Below are 18562 nucleotides of genomic sequence, written 5' to 3' on the forward strand. Positions count from 1 at the left end.
AATTATGGCAGGTTTTCAAATAAAAAAAAAGATTGGACCTGTTATTGATATTCAGTTACATGCCAAAAATTAATTGTAAGAAAAAAGTGTACAGGACTGGAAATGATTTGGTTTCATCAATAACACCAGTAATGTGTTGTGTTATGAGCATATTCTCTCTCTCTAACTCTCTCTCCCGTCTCTCCCTCTCTCTCTCACTCACTCATAGAAAAATGTATAACCTTAATTTTAAAAATTAAAAGAGACAGAAGGTTTTTTGACTATGAACATGTGTGTGTGTTTGCAGAACTTCTTCTTCCAGCTGAGGATGCCGTTCGGCATCCTGGTTCCATTGAGGATGCCGCTCGGCTTCCGGGTTCTATTGAGGATATTGTTCGGCTTCCGGGTTCCACTGAGGACATCACTCGGCTTCAGGGTTCCGTTGAGGACGTTGCTCTGCCTCTGTGTCTTGCTGAGGTCATCACCCTGTTTCCCTGTCTTGTTGAGGGTGTACCTCTGCCTCTGTGTTCCGCTTAGGACATCGCTCTGCTCCATGGTCCCATTATGTCCGTGATAAAAAGGGCACCATGATTGCCTTTGCTGAACTTCTTCATTGTCTCCTTCCATTTCATGTCTTTACTCTTCTCATGTGTTTTCATTTTCCTGATTGATTGGTGCTCTAATTAAGTTGCCTGCTTTTCCTCCTCAGTTGCTGGAGCATTAATTCTAGTCAGGTCATGTTTGTGTTTGGTCCTTTCGTGGTTGTTATTGTTTTTATGCACTGTATTTTGATTATTTAGCACTTTTATCAGGGTTTATTTTTTACTTCCTATGTTTCTGATAATGTCGGTTCCTAGTGTGCCTTCCTTTGTTTGTTTTCCTGAGCCCGAGTCAATAAATCAAGAAGTTCTGCATTTGCATCTGCCTCCATGGACTCACTTCATGACACAGATGTACTGAAAAAATGTTAAATATCAATGGGAATATACTTCAAATATATATTTTTGCATATGAATTCATAGAGGTGCCAAGAATTGTGGCACACATATGAAAGAAATATTTTTTTAGATAAACCTGTGTTGTGTTTGCAGTTGTTTGATATCCATGAAAGCAGAGTATTTTTGTGAATTGATGTGTGTGTGTGTGTGTGTGTGTGTGTGTGTGTGTATATATATATATATATATATATATATATATATATATATATATATATATATATGTGTGTGTGTGTATATATGTGTATATGTATGTATGATGTATATATGTGTGTGTGGCTGTTTGTTCTGTCGTAATTAAGTTCACTTTTGTATGTATGCATTCATTGATGGTTCACTTAGTGAGCATGTAGTTTTAAGTGCCTTGAATGAGCAATGGCTAAAACCACGCTGAAGACCCCAAAGCCTCAAAAGTAAAAGTTAAAATAAATAAAAATAAGAGAAAAAAGCTTAAATGATTAATATTAAATATTCCAATGCCCAGTTATTATCCATTAATTGAAAACAGGTTATGACAAGTTTACTGGCTGGATGCTAGATTTGATAATATAGAGATAATCAAGAATCACGTAGATTTTAATCCGTTTATTAAGTCTGACATCACGCGTCGACTTTATTGATTTGTTTGTCCCACACCGATGTAGAATACGTGTGGAAGAGCTAAAGGGTGTCTTAGATGACACATTTTCACTTGATACTAATGTTGTTTGGTTTTAATTATTTGCTAAACATTATGTGGTTTAAAGGCATTGTATTGTGTGAAGATGAACTGTTTTTATCAAACACTCACTCACAGTGTGCTGTAGTAGGCTACTACCAAAAAAAAACCATGATCCTAATCATAATCCCATGATTTTTTTTTCATCTCACATTTATTCAGAGCACAAGGAACACAGCACTGCGGCCTGGTGAAAATACGAGAGCGTCAGTCAATGCAATAGAAGCTGGGACCCGGAAACAGTATTATCGGTAGCTCATTATGTCATGACTTAACAAGCGGATTATGGCTCTGGCTAATTTAAATTTAATGTAGATCACCCAATTAGTGCCTGACTGCATAGCATAAATGATGTCTGCTAAAACAATCTTGGTTCCTCATCATCTAACAACTAACATATTGAATGTACTGGTGCTCATCAACATCAGAAGAAATTCATAACTACATAAAACCATCATTATATCATTATATGTACATATTACATACTGCTTGATTTCTCTCCATAGACCCATTCAGTGTTATTGCTTACATCTTTAATTTAGCAAACTGGCCAACAAACAAATGAAAGGATAAAGGATTAGCCATTATATAGATCAAATAGATGAGGATGATGAAGCTGAGCAGATGTCGTTATAAAGTCTATAAAAATACATTAACAAAGTGGGTGTACTGTAAAACTTTACACCACACTGTGTTACAAATCAGGAGCATGAATAGTTGATGAGTTGAAGTGTTAATAATGACAGTGTAGAGGCACGTGAACAAAGCTAGTTTTACATTAGACATATATAAACATTTATACACTACACTGTCAGGGCCTGTATCAAAAGAGCAGAGCATTTCTCAGCAGTATCATGGAAATAAATCTGCTCCTTGCCAAAAGGATTTAAAAGTCACAGTTATCTCTCAGTATTGAAAATGAAACGTTACCAGTGTTTCAACTTCAGTGCAAATACCGTGGTGACCTTTGTAAATGCATTTTCTTTTATCCATGAATATAAAACAATTTATCATTCGGGGTCGGTTCATTTTGCATACTAAAGTTTACAAAACGTGACTCAAGTAGTACACACAGACAGAAAAGTTGTTTGCTTTTCTTTTTTTTAAAAAAAGAAAGAAAAAAGAATTGCAACCTAAGATATATGCATGGTTTTCATTCATAAGAAAGAAATCAAGACCTAACAAGAAAGATTTTCCTGGCTTTTAACTGAAATGCATTAATTTCTTTACAGTATTAAAACTTTTTATCAAGTGTTCTTTATTTAGATTTTTTTTTTGTTTGTTTTTTGTTTTGTTTTTACAGTACAACATGTTAGTCATGTGTGATTTGCAATCACTAATAGCTTTTGTTTTCTTAAGGGAAGGTTTGAGGGTGAAATCTCACAACCTGAAGAAACAGCACATCGCCAGACAATGATTGTAGTGGTCATCTTCACTGTTCTGTAAAACAGAAACTTACCACTTCAGGTGGTAAACACATGTGAACCTGAATCTTAACAAGTATCTGTAAAATATGCATTTCAATATAAAATTTGATTTGTTCAATTATTAATAACAAGCAACTTCACACATTCTGTCCTAGTTTAAATGTTAAGCATGTAAGCCACTTATAGTGTGATCCAGCATCACTCTATGGTGCCGTGTGTGTATATGTTCATATGTATGTTTTTATGGTCAATGTGTAGTGTATGTGTCTGTGTATGTACATTCCATGTTTTGGTAGAACAAAGACCAAAAGGAAGTGTGTATGTTTGCTTGGAGTGTGTGAAGCAGCATCAATAGCTGCCTCATCATGCTAACACAACCCAATGCATTTGGACAGAATGTAGCCTACAGCATGCACAAAGTCTCACCTTTCAAACAAACTACACATATCACATTTTTTATAAAATACCTGAATTATTTTGTCACATGAGTTAAAGAAGGAGTCATTTTAACATTTTACCCAAAAGCTCAAAGGAGGGTGTCCAGATCCCCCAAAGGCCCTCTTCCTGCTGGCAAAACCAACAGTTTCAGCTTATTGTGCACATGTGATTATGGCTGTACCATGTCTGTCTATTCTGTTCACATGATATGGACACACAGGTTGTCAGCCCTCAGAGCAGAGCTCTGACTGACAGTTTGCTACTTTAGCTTCTCCCATCACCTCAGAATTCGAAAGCTTCAAATACAAATCATTCAAGCTGCAATGTCTACACTTTTGTACAGAACATCAACCAAAACCTTCATAATAAAGAGCTATCAATCCTGCCTTATTATAAAACACAGTCTCAGAGTGGACTCTCATACACTCATCAGCACTTAACAAGTCCTTTCTCAACTCTACTAAAGTCTGTTTGATCCTGCATCACCCCACAGCTTATGATCATAATTTCACATAGGAGTGAACATTGAAACTAGACAGGAAGAGTCCATTTGAGTTTCCCGTCCAAGGCACGAGCTGCGCTGGCGATTTGTCCAAAGTCACCCTGTGAATGTGTGTGGTCGTGTGATGGAGCGCAAAGAGGTCAGAGGTGAACATCAGGGTTGGTAGAGGGACAGGGGACAGGTTTTACGAGTCTGGGTTTGGAGCAGGGTGATTTTAGGTTTGGAGTAGAAGGTTTTGAGGAAATCCATAAAACAAATTGACAGGTCAAAGGGTGATTGGACAGGGGTTTTGGGGTGAGTTCACAGGGTGGTTCGGGCACAGTGGTGTTTGAGCTTGCAGGGCAACACTCCACGGTTTAGCTGGTAAAACTCCACCAGCTGAAGCAGATCACTGAAGCGTGTGTTTCCGTCATCCAGGCTGTAGAAGAGCTCCCCATCATCCTCAACCTTACACACATATCCATAAATGCACACATTTCATTGATCTGATAGTATAAAATAATGGACAGTAATAAGTAAGTTGAAGTACATATTAGATTTATTTCTAGTGTCTACATTACAAATGACCTAAATCTGATTTCTGATTGCTTATATACAGTGCTGTGAAAAAGTCTGATCCTGATCCCTTCTGTTTTTGTGTATATCTCATACTACATTGTTTGAGAAATTAAAACAAAATCTAAGATAAAACAAAGGCAACCCGAGTAAGCACAAAATACAGTTTTTAAATGATAATGTTATTTATTGAAGCAAAAAATTATCCAATACCAACTGGGCCTGTGTGAAAATGTATTTGCCCCTGTAGTTAATAATTCCCCAAATCTATGAAACTGCATTCATAATGGGGTTCAGCTGGACAAGACGCAACAAGGCCTGATTATTGCAAACCCTGTTCAATCAAAACTTTTAAGCATGGAGAATGTTAAAAGGTCTTACCCAGTAACACACTATGCCAAAGTTGAAAGAAATTTCAAAAATAATGAGGAAGAAGGTGATTGAAATACATCAGTCTGGGAAGGGTTATAAAGCTATTTCAAAGGCTCTGGGACTCAGTGAGTCTGGGACAAAGAACCACAGTGACAACCATTATCTCCAAATGAAAAAAACTCAGCACAGAACTGAACCTTCACAGAAGTGGCCGAGCTTCCAAAATTCCTCCAAAAGTACAGCAATGACTCATCCAGGAAGTCACAAAAAGAGCCAAGGACAACATCAAAGGAACTACAGGCATCAATAAAGGTCATTGTTCATGACTCCACTATCAGAAAGACACTGGGCAAAAATGACATCCATGGAAGAGTGGCGAGGTGAAAACCACTGCTAACCCAGAAGAACATTAATACTTGTATGAATTTTGCCAAAACACACCATGATGATCCTCAAATCTTTTGGGAGAATATTCTGTGGACTGATTCGAAAGTGGAACTGTTTAGAAGACAGGGGTCCTGTTACATCTGGTGTAAACCAAACACAGAGTTCCACAAAAAGAACATCAGACCTACGGTCAAACATGGTAGTGGAAGTGTGATAGTGTGTGGATGCTTTGCTGTTTCTGGGCCTGGGCAACTTGCAATAATTGAGGGAAACATGAATTTTGCTCTCTACCAGAAAATCCTCAAGCAGAATATCTGGTCTTCAGTCTGTAAGTTGAAACTCAAGCGCAACTAGATTATGCAGCAAGACATTTGATGCAAAGCATAGAAGTAAGTCCACCTCTGAATGACACAAAAAAAGCAAAATTAAGGTTGTGGAGTGGCCTAGTCAAAGTCCATGCTTTGGCAGGACCATAAATGGGCAGTCCATACTCAAAAACCCTCCAGTGTGGCTGAACTAAAGCTGGGCCAAAATTCCACCCCAGCGCTGTGAAAAACTGATCTCCAGTTATCAGAAGTGTTTTGTTGCAGTTATTGCTGCTAAAGGTGGAGTAATCAGATTTTAAGTCTAAGGGGGCAATTAATTTTTCACATGGGTGATATGTGTTGGATAACTTTTTTTTGATTCAATAAAAAATTGAATTTAATTAAAAGGTTTTTATGTTAAGTATTGTGTGTTTACTCAGATGTTGTATTTTGTTTAAAAATCTAGAACTATTTAGTATGAGATACACAAAAACAGAAGAAAATCAGCAAATAATTTTTCACAGCATTGTACGTACATTAATTGTTATATTGTGTAAATGTTAAGTGGCGTGTGGCATGCTACAATTAGTTTGTTAGGTTTTGCTATGGATTATGTTTTACAGAAGGACAGCGTTCAGTCATAGTTCTGAATGTATTCAGTAGTGACAACAGTAATAAGCATTGAAGAGGGTACTGTATGCAATGTTTGTTTATACTGTTAACCTAAGATGAGATTCTTCCAGAGGACTGCATTATGTGGCCTGCCTTAATGTTGGATGTCCTCTCAATTTTGCTATTTTTTTTGCCAAGAATAAATCTGATTTGAGCTGCTTGTCTGAACATATCCAAAGTTAGGTTTAGGGTTAGGGTCAGAACTTACAGGGACTATCTGAAAGTGTCTGATTCTCTGTGCATGACACAGGGACAGGACGAAGGTCTTGGGGTTGCTTTGGCTGTCCCTTAAGAGGAACACTCTGAATACAAACAAAATAGAAAATTATACCACTGTATTCAAATTATGGAGGAGAATATAGAAGGTATAGAGAATATACAGATATGGATAAAAGATGAATATAAATGATACATTAGTGTTGTAAAAAAGCACGTGGAACAAGAAGTACCCATCGATGAGGCCATGCTGGGTGATCAGTTTGTGAGCCTCATCTCTAGACAGTTTGCTGTGGAACCACGGCTGAGCCATGTGGATTGCTAGAGAGCAGAAGAGCATGTTAAGTGAAAACCATAAAAGGTAAAAAAAAAAGGAGTGAGAATGGGAGACTGACCTATGTTGGACAGGGAGCTTTGGGAAGGGGAGCAGCTTCCATGGCTGAGTCGATGGCAGCTCTTCCTCTGAAAGAGAAAGTTATTTTTCATCCAAACATCCAAACAACTCCTATTACTACCGTCAAGGCAACTATCATTACTTACAGTCCTTTATGTACATGGATCCTGCTGTGAGTCTCGATGACCCAATTGACTTTATAGTCAATACTATAAAGTTTCTTATTAACCCTTTGATTCCTATATTAAGTATGGGAGTTGCAGGCAGACTATATCATCACAGAACCTGCCAGCCTGAGCTCCTCATGTCAGTCAGCAGACACTTTGGTTCACAGTGCCAGACCTGATAAAATATGCCTGCATGTTCACACTTCTAAATAAAACACTCTGATTGGCTGTGGCACAACCTGTCAGAGCCAGATAAATAATATATTTAGACATCTACAACAGAAAGGGTGAATGAAAACTGATCAATATCCAAGCTCAATCAGCACTATGTATGACAAAAAATTTACATAGTAGTTCGAGGACATGACATCTCCAGTTTCACAGGGAAACAAACAGCATCTCTCACGCAAAATAACTGAGACGCAGGACTACTAAGGACACTGGAGCTTTCATTCTGCTAGCAGGGTAGCTGGGGAATACAGGTTAAGCTTGAATCAAGTTCACAAAAAAGCATGATTTGGAGTGGAAAGGGTTCAGTTGAAACGGATGACTAGCTGTAGATCACCTAATGCAATGCTGCTATGTTAAGAGGCAGATCTGTGCCTCACCCTCCATGATAGACCTTCCTCCACAGCCACTGACAGAGCCTCTGATGGGTTATCAATCACACGGCTCCTCTGCCCTGAGAAATCCATGGCTACGAGAGAGTTCTCTGAAATGCTTCTCTGAAAAACAAAACAAAAAACAAAACACACACACACACACACACACATGAAGAACTCAGAATTTCTATTCTCTCAGTTCATTGCACACACACACACACACAGTCTTAGACAGTCTTTTGTCTTTGTGGAGTCATGCTGCCATCCAGTGTTCTAACAATGCAATTCTTGTTCAGACCACCAGTATTAGGCTTTAATTCAATTCAATTCAATTCAATTTTATTTGTATAGCGCTTTTTACAATAGACATTGTATCAAAGCAGCTTTACAGAAATATCAACATGGTATACAGATATTAAAGGTGCGAATTTATCCCAATTTAAGACTGGGTGATTTGTGTGGATTAGTTGGTTTATATAGTTTGATGCTTGGGCACATAACTCTTAACAGCCACATTTAAGCTGTCACCCTCGTTAGCTCACAATCCCCCTATAAGCACTAAGAAATGGGATAGCAGACTTTTTGTCAAGTCGTAATGAGTAGGTTATGAAAAACATGTATGTTTTCCCCGTGCTTTGGGAGTTTCCTCCGGGTACTCCGGTTTGCTCCGGCCCATCCAAAGACATTCGTTGTAGGCTGACTGGCATCATTAAATTGTCTGTAGTGTATTAATTGGTGTGTGAGTTTGTATCCGATTGCGCAATGCGATGGGTTGGCAACCCATCCAGTGTGTCCCTCGCTCTGGTCCCTGAGTCTCCTAGTATAGGTTCCAGGCTCCCCCGCAATCCAATGTAGGATAAACGGTATAGAAAATGGATGGATGAATGGATGGATTATAAGTAAAACAAGTTCGGGCGGCACAGTGGGTAGCAGTGATCTCACAGTTCGAGGGTCCCTGAATTAATCCTGAGCTCGGGTTACTATCTGTGAGTTTTGCATGTTCTCCCTGTCTTCATGTTAGTTTCCTCCTGGTTCTCTGGTTTCCTCCCATTGTTCCAAAACTTGCAGGCTGGTGGCTTGTTTACACTAATATGGGCTATGCCCCTAGGTGTGAATAAGTGTGTGAATGTGTGTGAATATGTGTCCAGCAATGGACTGGTGTCCCATCAGAGAGGAATTCTCCCATGTTACCAGGATTAGCTGTGGATTCTACCATGACCCTGACCAGGTTAAAGTGGTTACAGAAAATGAATTAATAGAACAAGTTAAATTTGTGAGGGTTTGATAGCAAAGGTGTTATTATTATTATTACTGTTATTGCCATTATTTTGAACTGTATGTGTGTAAAAACTTTCTGGAAATAAAAAAAAAAGAAAGTTATAGAAAAGTAAAATAAATAAATAAATCACCTCAATTGAAATCTATATTCAGTTTAACCATTTACTGCAGTTAATTTGCACATGGTTAACCAAATAAAATTATTCTCGCCACAGGCCTAATTTCTAGGTTTATATACATCGCTTCCTGGGTAAGACCCTGTTGCCCAGCTGGAGATGGTGAATGAAGAAGGTGTGAGTCTGTTTTCCGAACAGCTCGGAGAATTCTAGTGTTGAACTCCATTCAGTCCTGTCTAGAATTACTATAATCACTATGAGCCACGGGCCTCACATTTAAAAGTAACAGGATCCTAATGTTTCAGAGAACACTTCTATGAACAGGGGGTATCGAGAAGCCTTATGACTCTCATATGACGATGCACCTCACCCCCACATTAAATACTGATGGGTTGCTCCTCATTTTTCACAATACTGTGGCTTCAGACTTTACTCCAATGTCAGACTCTAGACTTGTGGCCGCAAATGCTTTCACACTCCGTGTCTGTCCAGGTTAGGACTCACTTTTTGTGTTCAACAAGGCAGAGGCGATGAGTTGTAAAGTCAGTCAGCAGCTGATGCTGAGATAAATTTAGAGTCAGTCTGGCTCCTCTATCATGTCCAACACACTAAAAATAACTCAGGGAGCTTAAGTCACACACAATACTCTTATTTAGAGGCAACATTAGTAAATTGCTCTCAGAAATGAGCATGAAATTGTAGCCCCCTATTTATGGCATCAGTAGGGAACTCTAGTGGCCTGAAGCTCTATAAAACAGCCCAGCTGGAGCTCTACAGAGCTGAATCATGCTGACTTTAAAGGGAATATTCTGACCACTGAGAGAGACTATTTATTTTATTTCTGTATTCTGAAAAGTATTCTGCACCACTGAATTCTTGATTGTTCAGAAGGTGTTGATTAATTTTCTATAACAGCAGCACTGACAAATCACAGTTTTATGATATTGCATTCATTCTAATATGATGCTTACTATAGTACCGGCTAATTCACATGGACTATTATGCAGGACTCCACATAAATGAATTCCGAAAGTGTGTAATTGTTGATATGTTAAAGTTTTCTATATGTTTATTACGCATTTTATCAGTGCTTTGTAAAGCTGTTCCTTTAAGTTACAGTATCTACCATAGGAAAGTCTACAGAACAAAACTCTTTGTGCTCAGTAACATGGCAAGCAACTTCCTTGTCTTAGTAACTTTAAGGGGGAGAAAAAAAGAGAAACTTGTGACGGAATGACTGTTTATGGCATCTATAAAATAAGTGATAACAGGAACTAACTTCCACAACATGATGTTACACAACATTAAATGTGACTATAAACAGATAAAATGTACAATCTACTGTTATTTATTAAATAAAAAATGCTAGGGATGGTAAATTACTGTGGTATAAAGTTCGTACATGAGGTTTGCTGTGATTGTTTCAGCCAAAAATGCTTGATTTTGCTGCGGTAGAGTTTTAATGTTTTTTTGTTGTTGAAAACTACTTGAATCGGCAAAATTGCAATTACACTAAATTGTTTTGCGTGGTCTTTCGCAGTGATGTTTGTTGGTAAATGAGACCTTTTAGCTTTACTCATGTTTAACACATGAATTGAAGATGGCTTTGGCTGAATGTAACTGATTTCACATATGCATCTGGGCCCATATCTGAGGAAAATCTGTAGTAATTTTTAAAAATTGCAAGCGCCTCTGAATATTACAGTGTTTGCTTGATTTTGTGTTCATTTCTGCGATCACAAAATCCTGGAGGGACTGGGTATAAGAGGAAAAATACACATCAGAACACGCTGTTTTTGGAAAATAATCAACTTCATTATTATAATGGCTATCTGCTTCATTATAACTTGACGTTTTATTCCTTACAAATAACTGTCGAAACACCATAATACTGATGCATATATTTAAAATACACTACTATTAATACATAAAATAAAATCTATTGTTTAATTTAATGGTTGTAGAAAAGAATTGGTACATAATTTGTATCTAAATGATTTCTATAATTTTGTCTTCTGTAATTTTGCATTTTTCAAAAGCAGAAAATACTTTGAATGATGAAATTATGTAAACTGACGCTCATGTGATTCTGGTAGATTTTAGAGAATACACCTAAAAAAAAATACAATACAATATACATTACAATACAACACAATACAATACAGTCTGAGCACAGGGAAATTGATGTGATGGCTAATGAAGTACTGGAGGTTTCCAGCAAGAGGAGGAAAAAAAGGCAGATCTGGTTTTATAATGTTTCTCCCTATTACTAGCTGTCATAAAGTTATTTTATGTCCTATGTCTATTAACAATATTAATATGGTAAGACTATGGATCAGAAGGTCGTAAGTTCAAATACCAGCATTGCCAAGCTTCCACTTTTGGACCCTTGAGCAACTAGTTCTGGGCATGACCTGATTAACCAAACTGACTGTATTAGGATGATTAAAATATGTCATTTCGAAATGCATGATCCAGTCAATAATGTCAACAATAAACAATACTGATCATCCAAATATGCATAGTGTGTTCCTCGTACAGTCAGGAATCCATATAAATCATGGCTCTCAGACTGAAACAGGGGTCGCAATTCCAAATAAGTCTCTCTTTCTCTCTCTCACATATTTCTTTTTAACCAAGGGCACTGACCTGTCAAACCACTAACAAGATCAGCTAACCAATACGGTATCAGCTTTAATTTTCTGCTAATTGACATTTGTCTACTAATGTCATGTAATGACAAGTAACTTACTCCCATACAGTTATTGATAGAGATGCACCGATGTATCGGCCATCGGCCAATAGTTTTAAAAAATCCGATGATCAGGGCTGATTATATCCAGGTAATCAAAAGAGGACGGGAAAACTCACTGATTTCGTGCTGTGTGTAAAGATGATGTCTCTTATGTGGAATGATAACAAAACTGCAGTTTGTAAGCTCTGCACTGCTAAAATTTTACACCGGACGCTGCAGCAATGAAGAGGGAGTTTTGGTGTCGAGTCAAATTTTTTTTTTGCTGCGCTGCCCGAGTTGCTTGCGCTGTATTAAAGCACCAGTACACCGTTGAAAGATTTAAATGAAGATGAGTTGACAAAAAGTATATATTGCACAGAAAAATATATTTGTAGAGTAGTATATTTCATATCCAGTTTATATATTATATATATAAACCATATAATATATATTACCAGTTTGATGTTCAGTGGTAAAGTAGAAATACTTTTGTTTGTGGTGAGTGAATGTGAGTCTAACAGGAGGTTTTTTTTAGAATTCAGTCAATTAATTCTGTTAATATGAATTAATAACATTCAATAAGTTAAGAAATCTTACTTTAATCTTCAGAATTTAGTTCATGTGTTAATGATAATTTGAGTAATGTGTTTTCTGTTTATGAGACCAGTTACTGTGAAACAACTTGTTGAAATGGAGAGAATAAAGCTTTTATTTGCATTTCCATCAGAATTGTGGAATTAATTATTATTAAATTAAAAGAAGGCATAAAAGGCAGAACTATTGGTATCGGCCGATATCACTCTGAATAATCGGTTATCGGTATCTGCTGAGAAACTTAGTATGGGTGCATCTCTAGTTGTTGAGTTAGAGCAACCCACTGAAGCTAAGCAGGGTTGAGCCTGGCCAGTACCTGGATGGGAGACCTCCTGGGGAAAACTAAGGTTGCTGCTGGAAGTGGTATTAGTGAGGCCAGCAGGGGGTGCGTGGTCTGTGTGGGTCCTAATGTCCCAGTATAGTGATGGAGACACTATGTCGTAAAAGAGTAGGGGATGTCCTGGCGAAATTCCCCCATTGGCCCTTATCTATCATGGCCCCCTAATAATCTCCATCCCTGAATTGGCTACATCACCCTCCTATCCTCTCCACTAATAGCTGGTGTGTGGTGTAGCTGGTGTGTTCTGGTGCACTATGGCTGATGTCACATCATCCAGTTGGATGCTACACACTGGTGGTTGAAGAGATTTCCCCCAAACAATGTAATGCGTTTTGAGTGCCTAGAAAAGCACTATATAAAAAAGGAATAACCCAAAGAAGACCAATACTATATGCTGTTTTAGAAAGAACTATGTAATATGTATATGACGGGATGGGACTACATGCTGGATTTTTTTGGAAAATGCTTCAAATATATACAGGATTAAAACACACATACTGTGGCTGGAGTAAATGGACTCAAAACAGCAAGGGCATAAGTAATTCTGATTGGGATGTTCGCTTGAAGCTGTGTTCAATTTGTGATTACACCAAGAGTGTGCGCTTTGAACTATTTCAAAACCTTTGCTTTGAGAACAAGGGTTTAAACAGACTCAAGACATCTGAGACTGTATTGCTCATGTCTACCATTGTTACATGGCACCTATGTCTTATCTGGCAACTAGTTTTTATTCCTACTTTTTTTGGTCTGGATTATGATGTTATGTTTTCTTCTGACTGTGTTTTGACCACGGTTTTGGATTGTTACTCTGATTATTGGATTTCTCCTAATTAACATTAGCAGTTTAACTGATTAATTAACTACTGACCAATTTCAGGACATAGATAGATGAACTCACCATTGGAGAGCTTTTCTGCTTCTGATGAGGCTGGATGAAGTTTTGGTACAGCTGCATCCCAAACTGAACACATTATAATACATATAACCATGTCAGAGTGATGTTATGGAGGTAGAGAAAGATCCACTGAGCAGGTAGTGATTGCAGGACAGTATGTGGACACATTCTACTCTGAGAAGAACCTCCTCTCAAATGGCTCAGTGCCTCATTTCAGATATGTTCCATAAAGACTATGTCTGTCATTTACAAAAAAACTGTGAGAGACTTAGATAAAAGGAGAGAGGAAGGAAGAAACAGAATGCCAGAGAGTGATGAAGAGAGTTTTCACCTTGAAGAAGCGCATAGCCGTGATCCAGCAGGTTCTGGTCTGCTCAACATCCGCACACAGCAGTTTGAGGTCCCGAGCTGAGCTTGACTTACTTGGCTGCACACCGAATCACACGTAGACACATTTTCTAGTCACATTCTTGATCATTTTATGATATTAATCACATTTTATAATATCTCCATGACTAAGATCATTCCTGGCTTCTCATAACACTAAAATGATAAATGGAGATAAGACGCCAGACACTGTGTTTGATTATGGCTTTATATAACACCCATTAAACAATGAGACACAGACAAATAGGACACTTAATTAGGGTTATTATATCATAAAGCTAACTATGCACAGATGGTATGTGTAATATAATTCAACATCAACATTGCACAATCAAATATGTGAAACGTGTGTGTTTGTGGATTTAGCTGGGTGTGTTGTAAAGAAACGTTCACAAATACCTTTATACAGAATCCGTAGTCTGTGGGAGCGCCGTGTGTTTTTCTGGCTGATAACAAAGTGTAGACATCACTGTCACAAAACTCTGCAACAAACTGCAGATGTCTGGGTTCCTTACATATGAGGTAGAAACACAGAGAGATACCTGTCTCAACACATCGGTTGAGTTTTAATGCAGTAAAAAATGTGTGTGGTGGTGATTATGTGGAGATGATGAGGGGGTGGGGGTGCCCTATATACCTTCTGCCCTATCCCCGAGTTCCAACACTAAGCCCGTAGTCATCCCATAGTAGGGATGAATGCAAACATGTAAACTATGTCCAGGATCCAGCACACTGTCAGTAAATATGCTAAATGAATGAAGAGTGTACTAAAATGTGGCAAGCCTGGCAAGTTGTGTGAATTGGGAAGTGCTTGGAGGCAGAAAATTATGCAGCAAAGAGGAGAAGAGCAAAGCAAGATCTTAGGAATTTTCTAGTAATAAAAAATCATGGCAGAAGGTAAATGTGAATAATTACAAATCGAATAATGGTTTAAACAAAAACACCAAAGCTGAAGGTAAAGGCCTAGATCTGAAGCACAGGAAGCATAGCTGAGGCTGTCATGGTTTAACATTGTTATACTGTAATGTATTAAGACATTACAGTGAAGAAGCTGAGAGAGCAGCAACAGGGTTTAACGTGTAGGAGGACATTAAGACTGTGGCTTACATTGCAGCAGTGGGACTAAAATTACTCGACCAGTTAAAATGATGTGGATTTAGTTTGAGGGTACATGTAAGCTCCACTTAAAAGATGTGGATTAAGCATTCAGTGTTTGGAAACACTCTCAATGACTTGCAATGTTATGATTAAAATCAAGGGCCAAACTCGCACAATGTATGACAATTATATAGCAATCTCTTCTGTTTCAAATGGGGCTACCCTCTCAATTACAACTAGGGTGTAATATGTACAAGAGAAGATAGTAGCATACATGTTGCAATGCCAGAAGCTTTATCTTAACAACAGTGAAAGGAAGCCAAGTGAAAAGAAGAGACTGAGAGAAAGGGAGGAAAGAAAGAAAGCCTTTCCCAAGCAAAGCAACACAAAGCAAGCCTTTGTCTAATTTTGTCTGTGCTACACTATTCTAATTTCCAACAGCCAATAACAGGCACAGACACACAAAAAAGACAGAGATTGACAGACCTGTGGACAGAAAAAAAGATTGCTACACAGGCAAAAACCAACCATCTTTAATATATTTGGAGCAGGAATAAGTTATAAAAAAATAAATAATTTTTTTTTTTTAAAATATGGATTAGAACCAGAGCAGCTTTGTGCATAGGGCCGGTATTAGTTAGTAGTGAGTGGGCTCCGCTTACGCACCTAACAACAACTCTTTGTTATAAAAAAGGAAAAAAAACGGAAAGAGGGCAGCACTGGTTGGCATGGCAAATAGCAGGTATAAGCTTCACCTGTGGTGAGTGGGAAGGGTTCAGACACTGGCACAGCCCCAGGATCTGCCGCACACAATCCTGCCCGACCAGTTCTGGCCAGCCGAGGGCCACAATGCTTTGCTGTTCGATCTAACTGTCACATCTAACAGCAGGACTGCAGGAGATTAGTGCTTGAATGAGGGTGCTTTGAAATGATCTGAGGCAGGCTTATCAAACCAAGCTCTGTCCGTCACTTCTATTTGTCTCAGACTGGATAAGCTAGGAGTGATTTGAGTAAGTAATGTTACTTGCCTCTAGAGTTTAAGCAGTAAGATCAAGTGGTGCAATGCATGATTAGAACCAAGAGGTGCAGGTATTATATACCTTTATAGAGTTGAACACGTTCAACCCACTTATACTTAGTTACGTATTGTGGGGTTATGTGAAAGAGAAACAAAGTGATTATTGCATAAAATTAGAGGTCATGCAATGGATTACTGAGTGTTTTTTTTGTATTACCTTTGATGTGCCCTTATTGGAAAAATACAGTCCAGACCTTCTCAAAACAAAATAGAACTTCTTCCAGGACTTCCTGCCTTGCTCTTTCGAGTAAAGGAAGCCATGGATCTCAGGACATGTGCTGGAGTTGAGAAATGTCTAAGAGTGCACAGACACAAACAGCGCCAGTCAGACATCTTTCAGTTAGTACATTTACACGGACAACAATAATCCGATATTAACCCGATTAAGACAATAATCTGATTAAGAAACTACCATGTAAACAGTGATTATTGATTACTTTAATCTGACAAAAGTCATACTCGACGTAAACACAAACCGAATTAAGATGCGTGGAGTATTCCTATTTTAGTCGCATTATCGAAGTGCATTATAGACATGTACACACCTTAATCACACTATTAATGTTGTGTGGGAGTTTTCACCACTTTTTGCGACAGGACACATACACACATGGCAGTGCTAAACCATTTGACGGCTAACAAGAGAGCATGGCTGCGTCCGAAACCGCGTACTTACCTACTATATAGTAGGCGAAAGACATGTATTTCAGCTACTATATAGTAGGTAAGCATGTGGTTTCGGACAGAGCCGGATGGCTCCAAGCAGTCATCTATTTGCACGTATAGCATGACAAATAATTAACTGCACTTGAACTTTTTGTAAAATTAACAGTGAAACACCAAAAATTGTATACGGTACCATAACAAAGATGAACTGTATGTTGATACGTGAAATTCTGGAGGGAACGTTGAATGGCATGGCATGGGGACATGTGCCATTAATTGATCTATGTTCTATAACATGTAAAACCTGAACATGAAAGGAATATTCTAAAAGCGACTCATGTAAACGCCTCAGTCACAATACTGTCTTATTAGAATGAGGTCAATAATTAGATTATTGCTGTCCATGTAAACATAGTCACTGTGACAGTCCTTCCCATAAGAACTCTCAGAATAATAAAATGATAAATACACGAGTGCATAGATCTTGTCTACATATATCGTATATTAACCCCTTAAACTTCTAGACTTAAACTTCTAGATTGAACAATTTATTGGTGATTCCACAATTGGAGTACCATTTAGCCTTTATAACTGTTATAAAGTAAACAAATATAAATAAATAAATAAATAAATGGGAAAAATGTAACTTTTTTCAACACTGAATCTAAGACAACATGCATGTAACCAATCAAAAAATGTGTTAACCTGTCTCAGGTATATTATATATATATATATATATATATATATATATATATATATATATATATATATATATATATATAATTTTATTTTTTCCACAAGGTGTCATTTTTAACAATGGCTGTATTTTGCTCTAGAATGAATAAAAGGGTTGAGTTTATAGCACAGAATTAGCAAATACACAACATGTGGTTAATTAGCAATTCACACTTGTGGCATGAGGACATTAAGGACATGTGTCCTAATCTAATGATTCACAATCTAATGATTCACATACAGTTTTTTTGTTGTTGTTTTTTTACATTTTAATCTATAATTTCAATCTATAATTTGGGTAACCGTGTCAGTCACACATCAGTATGAAAATAAAGGAGAGCAATTGAACTTTTCTTCTTCCTATGATCTTCAGGGAATTTGGATAATGCTACTTACAGCTGAAATATGACTTGTTCAATATTCTAAATATTTCATGGGGTGACTATATTTAGTTAACAGGCTTAAGTGAATGCTGTGGGTCACTAAAATCTATAATTTCTTAATCTATGATGCATGAATCATGAAAATGGATGCTTCAAGTATAATGTTAAACGGATTCACGCATTAATGCGAAAATAATATTTCTGAAGTATTTTAATGGGATTGGGACAGGTAAAAATTCTGTTTTCTAATGGTGTCATCTGTTGTTGTATGTTTTACCTTATTTATCTGAAATATGTGCACAGGTTGTTGTGAAGGACACTTTACCTACATTTAAAATGTCTTGTACCATTACTTTAAATACATGTTTGTAAATGTAATACCAGTGAGACACAAATGGCACCCCAATCATGGAATCACCCTTATAATATTTACAGAATAACATGCTTTAAGATAGATAACGGAACAGTATTTTGGGACATAAAGGTGTTAAAATAAAGATTTGGGGACAATGAGACTGCTGAAAGGTGA

At 37.5% G+C, this 18562-nt stretch overlaps 1 protein-coding gene across 7 annotated transcripts in view; it reads right to left on the reverse strand.

The window, feature by feature from the left end:
• Positions 1-1838: 1838 nt before the first annotated feature.
• The window catches only part of grb14 (growth factor receptor-bound protein 14), a 66594-nt gene continuing 49870 nt past the window's right edge, over positions 1839-18562 (reverse strand). For all 7 annotated transcript variants that reach the window (XM_053627177.1, XM_053627180.1, XM_053627178.1 and 4 more), the window contains 9 exons: positions 16407-16544; positions 14473-14583; positions 14018-14113; positions 13690-13752; positions 7736-7852; positions 6962-7028; positions 6800-6887; positions 6559-6652; positions 1839-4506 (listed from right to left, as the gene is read on the reverse strand). In XM_053627177.1, coding sequence (XP_053483152.1) covers positions 4360-4506; positions 6559-6652; positions 6800-6887; positions 6962-7028; positions 7736-7852; positions 13690-13752; positions 14018-14113; positions 14473-14583; positions 16407-16544 — 921 coding nt within the window. In that variant the 3' untranslated portion in view covers positions 1839-4359. The remainder of the gene's footprint in view (positions 4507-6558; positions 6653-6799; positions 6888-6961; positions 7029-7735; positions 7853-13689; positions 13753-14017; positions 14114-14472; positions 14584-16406; positions 16545-18562) is intronic.

This window comes from Ictalurus furcatus, chromosome 6, assembly GCF_023375685.1.
Source record: "Ictalurus furcatus strain D&B chromosome 6, Billie_1.0, whole genome shotgun sequence".
Lineage (NCBI taxonomy): Eukaryota > Metazoa > Chordata > Actinopteri > Siluriformes > Ictaluridae > Ictalurus > Ictalurus furcatus.